The sequence below is a fragment of the Salmo salar genome, chromosome 13 (genome assembly GCF_965601325.2).
Source record: "Salmo salar chromosome 13, fSalSal1, whole genome shotgun sequence".
Lineage (NCBI taxonomy): Eukaryota > Metazoa > Chordata > Actinopteri > Salmoniformes > Salmonidae > Salmo > Salmo salar.
Window position 1 is genome coordinate 15,337,743 of NC_138303.1, and position 12,306 is coordinate 15,350,048.

Below are 12,306 nucleotides of genomic sequence, written 5' to 3' on the forward strand. Positions count from 1 at the left end.
ATATACAGTTGAAGTGGGAAGTTTACATACACTTAAGTTGGAGTAATTAAAACTCGTTTTTCAACCACTCCACAAATGTCTTGTTTCCATTTTCCAATTTTAGTCATTTAGCAGACGCTCTTATCCAGAGCGACTTACAGTAGTGAATGCATACATTTCATACATTTTTTTTTCTCCATACTGGTCCCCCGTGGGAATCGAACCCACAACCCTGGCGTTGCAAACAACATGCTCTACCAACTGAGCCACACGGGACGTGTATAGTTTTGGCAAGTCGGTTAGGACATCTACTTTGTGCATGACACAAGTAATTTTTCCAACAATGGTTTACAGACAGATTATTTAGCTTATATTTCACTGTATCACAATTCCAGTGGGTCAGAAGTTTACATACACTAAGTTGACTGGGCCTTTCTACTAAAATTCCCGAAAATTATGTCATGGCTTTAGAAGCTTCAGATAGGCGAATTGACATCATTTGACACATTTGAGTCAATTGGAGGTGTACCTGTGGATGTATTTCAAGGCCTACCTTCAAACTCAGTGCCTCTTTGCTTGACATCATGGGAAAATCAAAATAAATCAAGACCTCAGAAAAACAATTGTAGACCTCCACAAGTCTGGTTCATCCTTGGGAGCAATTTCCAAACGCCTGAAGGTACCACGTTCATCTGTACAACAATAGTACGCAAGTATAAACACCATGGGACCATGTAGCCGTCATACCGCTCATGAAGGAGACGCGTTCTGTCTCCTAGAGATGAACGTACTTTGGTGCGAAAAGTGCAAATCAATCTCAAAACAACAGCAAAGGACCTTTTGGAGGGAAACATGTACAAACGTATCTATATCCAGTAGTAGCTAGTAGTAGCAGCAGTAGCAGAAATAGCAGTAGTAGTAGTAGTAGTCATAGCAGTAGTAACAGTAGTAGCAATAGCAGTAGTAGTTGTAGCAGTAGTAGCAGTAGTAGTAGCAGTAGCAGTAGTAGCAGCAGTAGTAGCTGTAGCAGTAGTAACAGTAGTAGTAGCAGTAGTGCTAGTATCAGTAGTAGTAGTAGCAGCAGTATTAGCAGTAGTAGTAGTAACAGTAGTAGCAGCAGTAGTAGCAGTAGCAGAAGTAGCAGTAACAGTAGTAGTAGTAGTAGTAGCCATAGTAGTAGTAACAGCAGTAGTAGTAGTAGCAGTAGTAGTAGTAGTAACAGCAGTAGTAGCAGTAGTAGTAGTAACAGCAGTAGTAGTAGTAACAGTAGTAGTAGTAGTAACAGTAGTAGTAGTAGTAACAGCAGTAGTAGCAGTAGTAGTAGTAACAGCAGTAGTAGTAGTAACAGTAGTAGTAGTAGTAACAGTAGTAGTAGTAGTAACAGCAGTAGTAGTAGTAACAGTAGTCTTTTTCATTTTTTTATTTCACCTTTTTTATTTAACCAGGTAGGCAAGTTGAGAACAAGTTCTCATTTACAACTGCGACCTGGCCAAGATAAAGCAAAGCAGTGTGACACAGACAACAACACAGAGTTACACATGGAGTAAACAAACAAGTCAATAACACAATAAACAAGTCAATGATACAGTAGAAAAAAGAAAGTCTGTTTACAGTGTGTGCAAAAGGCATGAGGAGGTAGGCAATAAATAGGCCATAGGAGCAAATAATTACAATTTAGCAGATTAACACTGGAGTGATAAATGAGCATATGAAGATGTGCATGTAGAGATACTGGTGTGCAAAAAGAGCAGAAAAGTAAATAAAATAAAACAGTAAGGGGATGAGGTAGGTAGATAGGGTGGGCAATGTACAGATGGCTATGTACAGCTGCAGCGATCGGTTAGCTGCTCAGATAGCTGATGTTTAAAGTTGGTGAGGGAAATAAAAGTCTCCAACTTCAGCGATTTTTGCAATTCGTTCCAGTCACTGGCAGTAGAGAACTGGAATGAAAGGCGGCCAAATGAGGTGTTGGCTTTGGGGATGATCAATGAGATATACCTGCTGGAACGTGTGCTACGGGTGAGTGTTGTTATCGTGACCAGTGAACTGAGATAAGGTGTAGCCAGGCATAGTCTTATAGATGACCTGGAGCCAGTGGGTCTGGCGACGAATATGTAGCGAAGGCCAGCCAACTAGAGCATACAGGTCGCAGTGGTGGGTGGTATAAGGTGATTTGGTAACAAAACGGATGGCACTGTGATAGACTGCATCCAGTTTGCTGAGTGGAGTATTGGAAGCTATTTTGTAGATGACATCGCCGAAGTCGAGGATCTGTAGGATAGTCAGTTTTACTAGGGTAAGTTTGGCGGCATGAGTGAAGGAGGCTTTGTTGCGAAGTAGAAAGCCGATTCTAGATTTGATTTTGGATTGGAGATGTTTAATATGAGTCTGGAAGGAGAGCTTACAGTCTAGCCAGACACCTAGGTATTTGTAGTGGTCCACATATTCTAGGTCGGAACGGTCCAGGGTGGTGATGCTAGTCGGGCGGGCGGGCGGGTGCGGGCAGCGAACTGTTGAAAGCATGCATTTGGTTTTACTAGTGTTTAAGAGCAGTTGGAGGCCACGGAAGGAGTGTTGTATGGCATTGAAGCTGGTTTGGAGGTTAGTTAACACAGTGTCCAAGGAAGGGCCAGAAGTATACAGAATAGTGTCGTCTGCGTAGAGGTGGATCAGGGAATCGCCCGCAGCAAGAGCGACATCATTGATATATACAGAGACAAGAGTCGGCCCGAGAATTGAACCCTGTGGTACCCCCATAGAGACTGCCAGAGGTCCGGACAACATGCCCTCCGATTTGACACACTGAACTCTGTCTGCAAAGTAGTTGGTGAACCAGGTGAGGCAGTCGTTAGAAAAACCAAGGCTATTGAGTCTGCCGATAAGAATACGGTGATTGACAGAGTCAAAAGCCTTAGCCAGGTCGATGAAGACTGCTGCACAGTACTGTCTTTTATCGATGGCGGTTATGATATCATTTAGTACCTTGAGCGTGACTGAGGTGCACCCGTGACCGGCTCGAAAACTGGATTGCACAGCGGAGAAGGTACGGTGGGATTCAAAATGGTCAGTGATCTATTTATTAACTTGGCTTTCGAAGACTTTGGATAGGCAGGGCAGGATGGAAATAGGTCTGTAACAGTTTGGGTCTAGGGTGTCACCCCATTTGAAGAGGGGGATGACCGCGGCAGCTTTCCAATCTTTAGGGATCTCATCTGCTATCTGGATTTGGGTGAAGGAGAAGCTGGGGAGGCTTGGGCGAGTAGCTGCAGGGGGTGCAGGGCTGTTGCAGTAGTAGCAGTAGTAGTAGTAGCAGTAGTAGTAGTAGCAGTAGCAGCAGTAGCAGCAGTAACAGTAGTAGTAGTAGCAGAAGTAGTGGTAACTATAGTAGCAGTAGTAGCAGTAGTAGTAGTAGCAGTAGTAGCAGTAGTAGAAGTAGCAGTAGTAGTAGTAGCAGCAGTAGTAGTATTAGCAGCAGTAGCAGCAGTAACAGTAGTCGTAGCAGTAGTAGTAGTAGCAGTACTAGTAGTAGCAGTAGTAGTGGTGACTATAGTAGCAGTAGTAGCGAGTGCAGCTAGAAGTAGCAGCAGTAACAGTAGTAACAGTAGTCGTAGCGAGTAGTAGTGCAGTAGCAGTAGTAGTGGTAACTACAGTAGCAGTAGTAGCAGTAGTAGTAGTAGCAGTAGTAGCAGCAGTAGCAGCAGTAACAGTAGTTGTAGCAGTAGTAGAAGTAGCAACAGAAGTAGTAGCAGTAGCAGTGGTAACTATAGTAGCAGTAGTAACAGTAGTAGCAGTAGTAGCAGCAGTAGCAGCAGTAGCAGTAGTGGTAGTAGCAGTGGTAGTGGTAACTATAGTAGCAGTAGTAGCAGTAGTAGTAGTAGCAGTAGTAGTAGCAGTGGTAACTATAGTAGCAGTAGTAACAGTAGTAGCAGTAGTAGCAGCAGTAGCAGCAGTAGCAGTAGTGGTAGTAGCAGTAGTAGTGGTAACTATAGTAGCAGTAGTAGTAGTAACTATAGTAGCAGTAGTAGCAGTAGTAGTGGTGACTATAGTAGCAGTAGTAGTAGTTACCGTAGTAGCAGAAGTAGTAGTAGCAGTAGTAGTGGTAACTATAGTAGCAGTAGTAGCAGAAGTAGCAGCAGCGAGTAGTAGTAGTAGTAGTAGCAGTAGTAGTGGTAACTATAGTAGCAGTAGTAGCAGTTGCAGCAGTAGTCAATCACCACCTTCCGGAGACACCTGAAACCCCACCTCTTTAAGGAATACCTAGGATAGCATAAAGTAATCCTTCTAACCCCCCCCCCTTAAAAGATTTAGATGCACTATTGTAAAGTGGTTGTTCCACTGGATATCACAAGGTGAATGCACCAATTTGTAAGTCGCTCTGGATAAGAGCGTCTGATAAATGACTTAAATGTAAATGTAAATGTAACAGTAGTAGTAGCAGTAGTAGCAGTAGTAGTGGTAACTATAGTAGCAGTAGTAGTAGTAGCAGTAGTAGCAGTAGTAGCAGCAGTAACAGTAGTCATAGCAGTAGTCGTAGTAGTAGCAGTAGTAGTAGTAGCAGTAGTAGTGGTAACTATAGTAGTAGTAGTAGCAGTAGTAGTAGTAGCAGTAGTAGTAGTTACCGTAGTAGCAGTAGTAGCAGTAGTAGAAGTAGCAGCAGTAGCAGCAGTAACAGTGGTAATAGTAGTAGTAGTAGTAGCAGTAGTAGTGGTAACTATAGTAGCAGTAGTAGCAGCAGAAGTAGCAGCAGTAACAGTAGTAGCAGCAGTAGTAGTAGTAGCAGTAGTAGTGGTTACTATAGTAGCTGTAGTAGCAGTAGTAGTAGTAGCGGTAGTAGTGGTAACTATAGTAGCAGTAGTAGTAGTAGCAGTAGTAGCAGTAGTAAAATTAGCAGTAGTAAAAGTAGCAGTAGTAGTAGTAGCAGTAGTAGCAGCAGTAACAGTAGTAGTAGCAGTAGTAGTAGTAGTAGCAGTAGCAGTAGTAGTGGTAACTATAGTAGCAGTAGTAGCAGTAGTAGTAGTAGTAGCAGTAGTAGAAGTAGCAGCAGTAGCAGTAGTCGTAGCAGTAGTAGTAGTAGCAGTAGCAGTAGTAGTAGTTACCGTAGTAGCAGTAGCAGCAGAAGCTGTACTATCAGTAGCAGCAGTAGCACTTGGATAGCAATAGCCTTTTAGTTCCCCTGCTAATGTTTTCATCGATCTGTCTGTTTGTTTGTTAGTACACTACACCGCCAACAGTTGAATCATGACTATTGATGTACTTGTCTGTGACATTTAGCCCTCCACCTCCACCACACAGCCTTCCCTCCCTCCCTCCCTCTATCCCTCCCCCTCCTTCCACCCTTCAACAAGAAACACAAATAATAAATTGTGCAGATGAAACTAATTAGATTTGATGTAACTAAGTTAATTGAATGACCTTTTATGCCTGTGCCCCACCATGCAGGCTTCTTTGGGAAGTACCTGAATGAGTACAATGGTTCCTATATTCCTCCTGGGTGGAGAGAGTGGGTGGGGCTGGTCAAGAACTCCCGCTTCTACAACTACACCCTGTGCAGGAATGGAGTCCGCGAGAAACATGGCTGCGAGTACCCTAAGGTCTGTATAATACGTCTGTGTGTGTGTGTGTGTGTGTGTGTGTGTGTGTGTGTGTGTGTGTGTGTGTGTGTGTGTGTGTGTGTGTGTGTGTGTGTGTGTGTGTGTGTGTGTGTGTGTGTGTGTGTGTGTGTGTGTGTGTGTGTGTGTGTGTGTGTCTGTTCTTTCTCTTGTGCTGTGCCCTGCCTGTGAGTTATGCATCTCAACTGAGTTTGCCAGTGTCATCCTCATCAATCAGTCAAGGACTTTTCATTGTCTTACATTTACTCCTCTTCTCTCAAGATATTTCCCAACAATATAGATGTATCTATCTGTCCTGTTTCCCACCACCACCTGGCCCCAGTTTAGTTCCAGTTGTGCCTGCCAACCCTTGCCAGGAATGGGTGCCTCCCACAGAAGAGAGGGATGGGAGGAGAAAACTGGAGGAAGGGAGGGGTGGTTTGGTTTATGGCATGAACACTGCCCTGCAGATGTACACAACCTATTCACTAAAGGCCTCCTCTCCATCCCCCACTGGCACTATCTCAGAGAGAGGGCGAGAGAGAGACGGGGAGGAAGATGAGTGTGGAGTTCTGACTGCATATTCCTCTTGGCTTGGTCTCAGAGGTGGAACCCTGGTCCTTGGCATTCCTTCAGTCGGCTTGGTCTCAGAGCTGGAACCCTGGTCCTTGGCATTCCTTCAGTCGGCTTGGTCTCAGAGCTGGAACCCTGGTCCATGGCATTCCTTCAGTCGGCTTGGTCTCAGAGCTGGAACCCTGGTCCTTGGCATTCCTTCAGTCGGCTTGGTCTCAGAGCTGGAACCCTGGTCCATGGCATTCCTTCAGTCGGCTTGGTCTCAGAGCTGGAACCCTGGTCCTTGGCATTCCTTCAGTCGGCTTGGTCTCAGAGGTGGAACCCTGGTCCATGGCATTCCTTCAGTCGGCTTGGTCTCAGAGCTGGAACCCTGGTTCTTGGCATTCCTTCAGTCGGCTTGGTCTCAGAGCTGGAACCCTGGTCCATGGCATTCCTTCAGTCTGCTTGGTCTCAGAGCTGGAACCCTGGTCCTTGGCATTCCTTCAGTCGGCTTGGTCTCAGAGGTGGAACCCTGGTCCTTGTCATTGCTTCAGTCTCCATTGTCATGTCTGAATAGAGAAAGTGATCTTTTTGAAGACATTGTTAACTGTAATAGTACATCAGCTTCACCTGTGAAGTGATGAAACGTTTGAATTCAAACTAGCAAAGGGTGACTTGCAAAAAGCATTTCAGGAGAATCAAGCTGATACACAGACATTTGTGGAAAGTGTATTTACTGATGTCCCAATTCATTGTGTGGTTGTTAAATCAGCGTTTCGTCCATCTGCAGGACTACTTTACGGACCTCATCACAGAGGACAGCATCAACTACTTCCGCACGTCTAAGAGGATGTACCCTCACCGGCCAGTGATGATGGTGATGAGCCATGCAGCCCCCCATGGGCCGGAGGACTCAGCACCTCAGTACAGCACTGCCTTTCCCAACGCATCCCAGCACATGTGAGTGTCTGACACACACACACACACACACACACACACACACACACACACACACACACACACACACACACACACACACACACACACACACACACACACACACACACACACTGAAATGGGTTTACTGTGTAAGTGAAACAAGATGCAAAAACAGAACATGAACATTTTATGCAGTGAGGTTTTTATCAAATGGAGGCTTGGATGTGAGGCTATCGGGTATAAAACAAGGTAACTTGCATCAATGAGTAATGTTGAGAAATAGATATGATTCTTTAAAAAATATGTATTTTTTGTTCTCTCCTTCTTAGAACTGTGTCTCTCTTAAAGGCCTAGTGCAGTAAAAACATGATTTTCCTGTGTTCTATATATACACAGTACCAGTCAAAAGTTTGGACATACCTACTCATTCAAGGGTTTTTCTTTATTTTTACTATTTTCTACATTGTAGAATAATAGTGAAGACATCAACACTCTGAAATAGCACATATGGAATTACAGTGAGGGAAAAAAGTATTTAACCCTTGCTGATGTTGTACGTTTGCCCACTGACAAAGAAATCATCAGTCCATAATTTTAATGGTAGGTTTATTTGAACAGTGAGAGACAGAATAACAAAACAAAATCCAGAAAAATGCATGTCAAAAATGTTATAAATTGATTTGCATTTTAATGAGGGAAATAAGTATTTGACCCCTCTGCAAAACATGACTTAATACTTGGTGGCAAAACCCTTGTTGGCAATCACAGAGCTCAGACATTTCTTGTAGTTGGCCACCAGGTTTGCACACATCTCAGGAGGGATTTTTTCCCACTCCTCTTTGCAGATACTCCAAGTCATTAAGGTTTCGAGGCTGACGTTGGGCAACTCGAACCTTCAGCTCCCTCCACAGATTTTCTATGGGATTAAGGTCTGGAGACTGGCTAGGCCACTCCAGGACCTTAATGTGCTTCTTCTTGAGCCACTCCTTTGTCACCTTGGCCGTGTGTTTTGGGTCATTGTCATGCTGGAATACCCATCCACGACCCATTTTCAATGCCCTGGCTGAGGGAAGGAGGTTCTCACCCAAGATTTGATGGTACATGGCCCCGTCCATCGTCCCTTTGATGCGGTGAAGTTGTCCTGTCCCCTTAGCAGAAAAACACCCCCAAAGCATAGTGTTTCCACCTCCTTGTTTGACGGTGGGGATGGTGTTCTTGGGGTCATAGGCAGCATTCCTCCTCCTCCAAACACGGCGAATTGAGCTGATGCCAAAGAGCTCCATTTTGGTCTCATCTGACCACAACACTTTCACCCAGTTGTCCTCTGAATCATTCAGATGTTCATTGGCAAACTTCAGACGGGCATGTATATGTGCTTTCTTGAGCAGGGGGACCTTGCGGGTGCTGCAGGATTTCAGTCCTTCACGGCATAGTGTGTTACCAATTCTTTTCTTGGTGACTATGGTCCCAGCTGCCTTGAGATCATTGACAAGATCCTCCTGTGTAGTTCTGGGCTGATTCCTCACCGTTCTCATGATCATTGCAACTCCACGAGGTGAGATCTTGCATGGAGCCCCAGGACGAGGGAGATTGACAGTTCTTTTGTGTTTCTTCCATTTGCAAATAATCGCACCAACTGTTGTCACCTTCTCACCAAGCTGCTTGGCAGTGGTCTTGTAGCCCATTCCAGCCGTGTGTAGGTCTACAATCTTGTCCCTGACATCCTTGGAGAGCTCTTTGGTCTTGGCCATGGTGGAGAGTTTGGAATCTGATTGATTGATTGCTTCTGTGGACAGGTGTCTTTCATATAGGTAACAAGTTGAGATTAGGAGCACTCCCTTTAAGAGTGTGCTCCTAATCTCAGCTCATTACCTGTATAAAAGACACCTGGGAGCCAGAAATCTTTCTGATTGAGAGGGGGTCAAATACTTATTTCCCTCATTAAAATGCAAATCCATTTATAACATTTTGACATGTGTTTTTCTGCATTTTTTTGTTGTTATTCTGTCTCTCACTGTTCAAATAAACCTACCATTAAAATTATAGACTGATCATTTCTTTGTCAGTGAGCAAATGTACAAAATCAGCAGGGGATCAAATACTTTTTTCCCTCACTGTATGTTGTAACCAAAAACTTGTTAATCAAATCTAAATATATTTTAAATTTGAGATTTTCAAAGTAGCCGCCCTTTGCCTTGATGACAGCTTTGCACATTCTTGGAATTATCTCAACCAGCTTCATGACGTAGTCACCAGGAATGTATTTCAAATAACAGGTGTGCCTTGTTAAATGTTAATTTGTGGAATTTCTTTCCTTCTTAATGCGCTTGGGCCAATCAGTTGTGTTGTGACAAGGTAGTGGTGGTATACAGAAATAGCCCTATTTGGTAAAAGACCAAGTCCATATAATGGCAGAACAGATCAAATAAGAGAAACGACAGTCCATCATTGCTTTAAGACATGAAGGTCAGTCAATACGGAAAATGTCAAGAACATTGAAAGTTTCTTCAAGTGCAGTCGCAAAAACCATCAAGTGCTATGATGCAACTGGCTGTCATGAGGATCGCCACAGGAAAGGAAGACCCAGAGTTACCTCCGCTGCAGAGGATAAGGTTATTAGAGTTACCAGCCTCAGAAATTGCAGCCCAAATAAATTATTCACAGAATTCAAGTAACAGACACATCTCAACATCAACTGTTCAGAGGAGACTGAGTGAATCAGGCCTTCCTGGTCGAATTGCTGCAAAGAAACCACTACTAACGGACACCAAGAAGAGACTAGCATGGGCCAAGAAACACGAGCAATGGACATTAGACCGGTAGAAGTCTGTCCTTTGTCCTTGAAATCTGTCCTTGAGAAGCAGAGTAGGTGAACGGATGATCTCCGCATATGTGGTTTCCACTGTGAAGCATGGAGGAGGAGGTGTGACGTGTGGGAGTGCTTTACTGGTGACACTGTCAGTGATTTTTTTAGAATTCAAGGCACACAATCAGCATGGCTACCACAGCATTCTGCAGCGATAAGCCATCCCATCTGGTTTGCACTTAGTGGGACTATCATTTGTTTTTCAACAGGACAATGACCCAACACACCTCCAGGCTGTGTAGGGGCTATTTGACCAAGAAGGAGAGTGGTGGAGTGTTACATCAGATGACCTGGCTTCCACAATCACCCAACCTCAACCCAATTGAGATGGTTTGAGATGAGTTGGACAGCAGAGTGAAGGAAAAGCAGCCAACAAGTGCTCAGCATGTGTGGGAACTCCTTCATCAAGGCTGTTGGAAAAGCATTCCAGGTGAAGCTGGTTGAGAGAATGCCAAGAGTGTGCAATGCTGTCATCAAGGCAATGAGTGGCTACTTTGAAGAATATAAAATATATTTTGATTTGTGTAACCCTTTTTTGGTTACTACATGATTCCATATTAGAGGTCGACCGATTAATCAGAATGGCCGATTAATTAGGGCCGATTTCAAGTTTTCATAACAATTGGTAATCGGTATTTTTGGCAACCGATTTGCCGATTAAAAATATATATATATAAGAACACATTCTTATATTCAATGACGGCCTTGGAACGGGGGTTAACTCCCTTGTTCAGGGGGGATTCGGGATTCGTTTTTGCGACCTTCTGGTTACTAGTCCAACGCTCTAACCACCTGCCTTACATTGCACTCCACGAGGAGCCTGCATGTCAGGCTGACTACCTGTTACTCGAGGGCAGCAAGAAGCCAAGGTAAGTTGCTAGCTAGCATTAAACTTATCTTATAAAAAACTAGCAATCTTAACATAATCACTAGTTAACTACACATGGTTGAGATATTACTAGTTTATCTAATGTGTCCTGCGTTGCATATAATCGATGCGGTGCCTATTAATTTCTCATCAAATCACAGCCTACTTCGCCAAACGGGTGATGATTTAACAAGCGCATTTGCGAAAAAAGCACTGTCGTTGCACCAATGTACCTAACCGTAAACATCAATGCCTTTCTTTAAAATCAATACACAAGTATATATTTTTAAACCTGCATATTTAGTTAATATTGCCTGCTAACATGAAATTGTGTCACTGCTCTTGTGTTCATTGCCTGGCTCGTTGCGAACTAATTTGCTAGAATTTTACGTAATTATGACATACCATTGAAGGTTGTGCAATGTAACAGGAATATTTAGATTTAGGGATGCCACCCGTTAGATAAAATACGGAACGGTTCCGTATTTCACTGAAAGAAAAAAACGTTTTGTTTTCGAGATGATAGTTTCCGGATTCTACCATATTAATGACCTAAGGCTCGTATTTCTGTGTGTTTATTATATTATAATTAAGTCTATGATTTGATAGAGCAGTCTGACTGAGCGGTGGTAGGCAGCAGCAGGCTCGTAAGCATTCATTCAAACAGCACTTTCGTGCGTTTTGCCAGCAGCTCTTCGCAATGCAATGCATGTTTATAACTTCAAGCCTGTCAACTCCCAAGATTAGGCTGGTGTAACCGATGTGAAATGGCTAGCTAGTTAGCGGGTGCACGCTAATAGCGTTTCAAACGTCACTCGCTCTGAGACTTGGAGTAGTTGTTCCCCTTGCTCTACATGGGTAACGCTGCTTTGAGGGTGGCTGTTGTCGATGTGTTCCTGGTTCGAGCCCAAGTAGGAGCGAAGAGAGGGACGGAAGCTATACTGTTACACTGGCAATACTAAAGTGCCTATAAGAATATCCAATAGTCAAAGGTATATGAAATACAAATCGTATAGAGAGAAATAGTCCTATAATTCCTATAATAACTACAACCTATACTTCTTACCTGGGAATATTGAAGACTCATGTTAAAAGGAACCACCAGCTTTCATATGTTCCCATGTTCTGAGCAAGGCACTTAAACGTTAGCTTTCTTACATGGCACATATTGCACTTTTACTTTCTTCTCCAACACTTTGTTTTTGCATTATTTAAACCAAATTGAACATTTTTCATTATTTATTTGAGGCTAAATTGATTTTATTTATGTATTATATTAAGTTAAAATAAGTGTTCATTCAGTATTGTTGTAATTGTCATTATTACAAATAAATAAACAAAAAAATCAGCCATTTAATCGGCAGTGGCTTTTAAGGCCCTCAAATAATCGGTATCGGTAGCGGCGTTGAAAAACCATAATCGGTCGACCTCTATTCCATATGTGTTATTTCATAGTTTTGATGTCTTCTTTGATATCTTCTTTTTATTATTCTACAATGTAGAAAATAGTAAAA

General features: G+C 43.2%; 1 protein-coding gene across 5 annotated transcripts in view; it reads left to right on the plus strand.

Annotated features, from left to right (window-relative positions):
• The window catches only part of LOC106566486 (extracellular sulfatase Sulf-2), a 291,339-nt gene that overhangs the window by 233,902 nt on the left and 45,131 nt on the right, over positions 1-12,306 (plus strand). For all 5 annotated transcript variants that reach the window (XM_045692958.2, XM_082959853.1, XM_045692960.2 and 2 more), the window contains 2 exons: positions 5,419-5,570; positions 6,910-7,079. In XM_045692958.2, the coding sequence (XP_045548914.1) occupies positions 5,419-5,570; positions 6,910-7,079 (322 nt within the window). The remainder of the gene's footprint in view (positions 1-5,418; positions 5,571-6,909; positions 7,080-12,306) is intronic.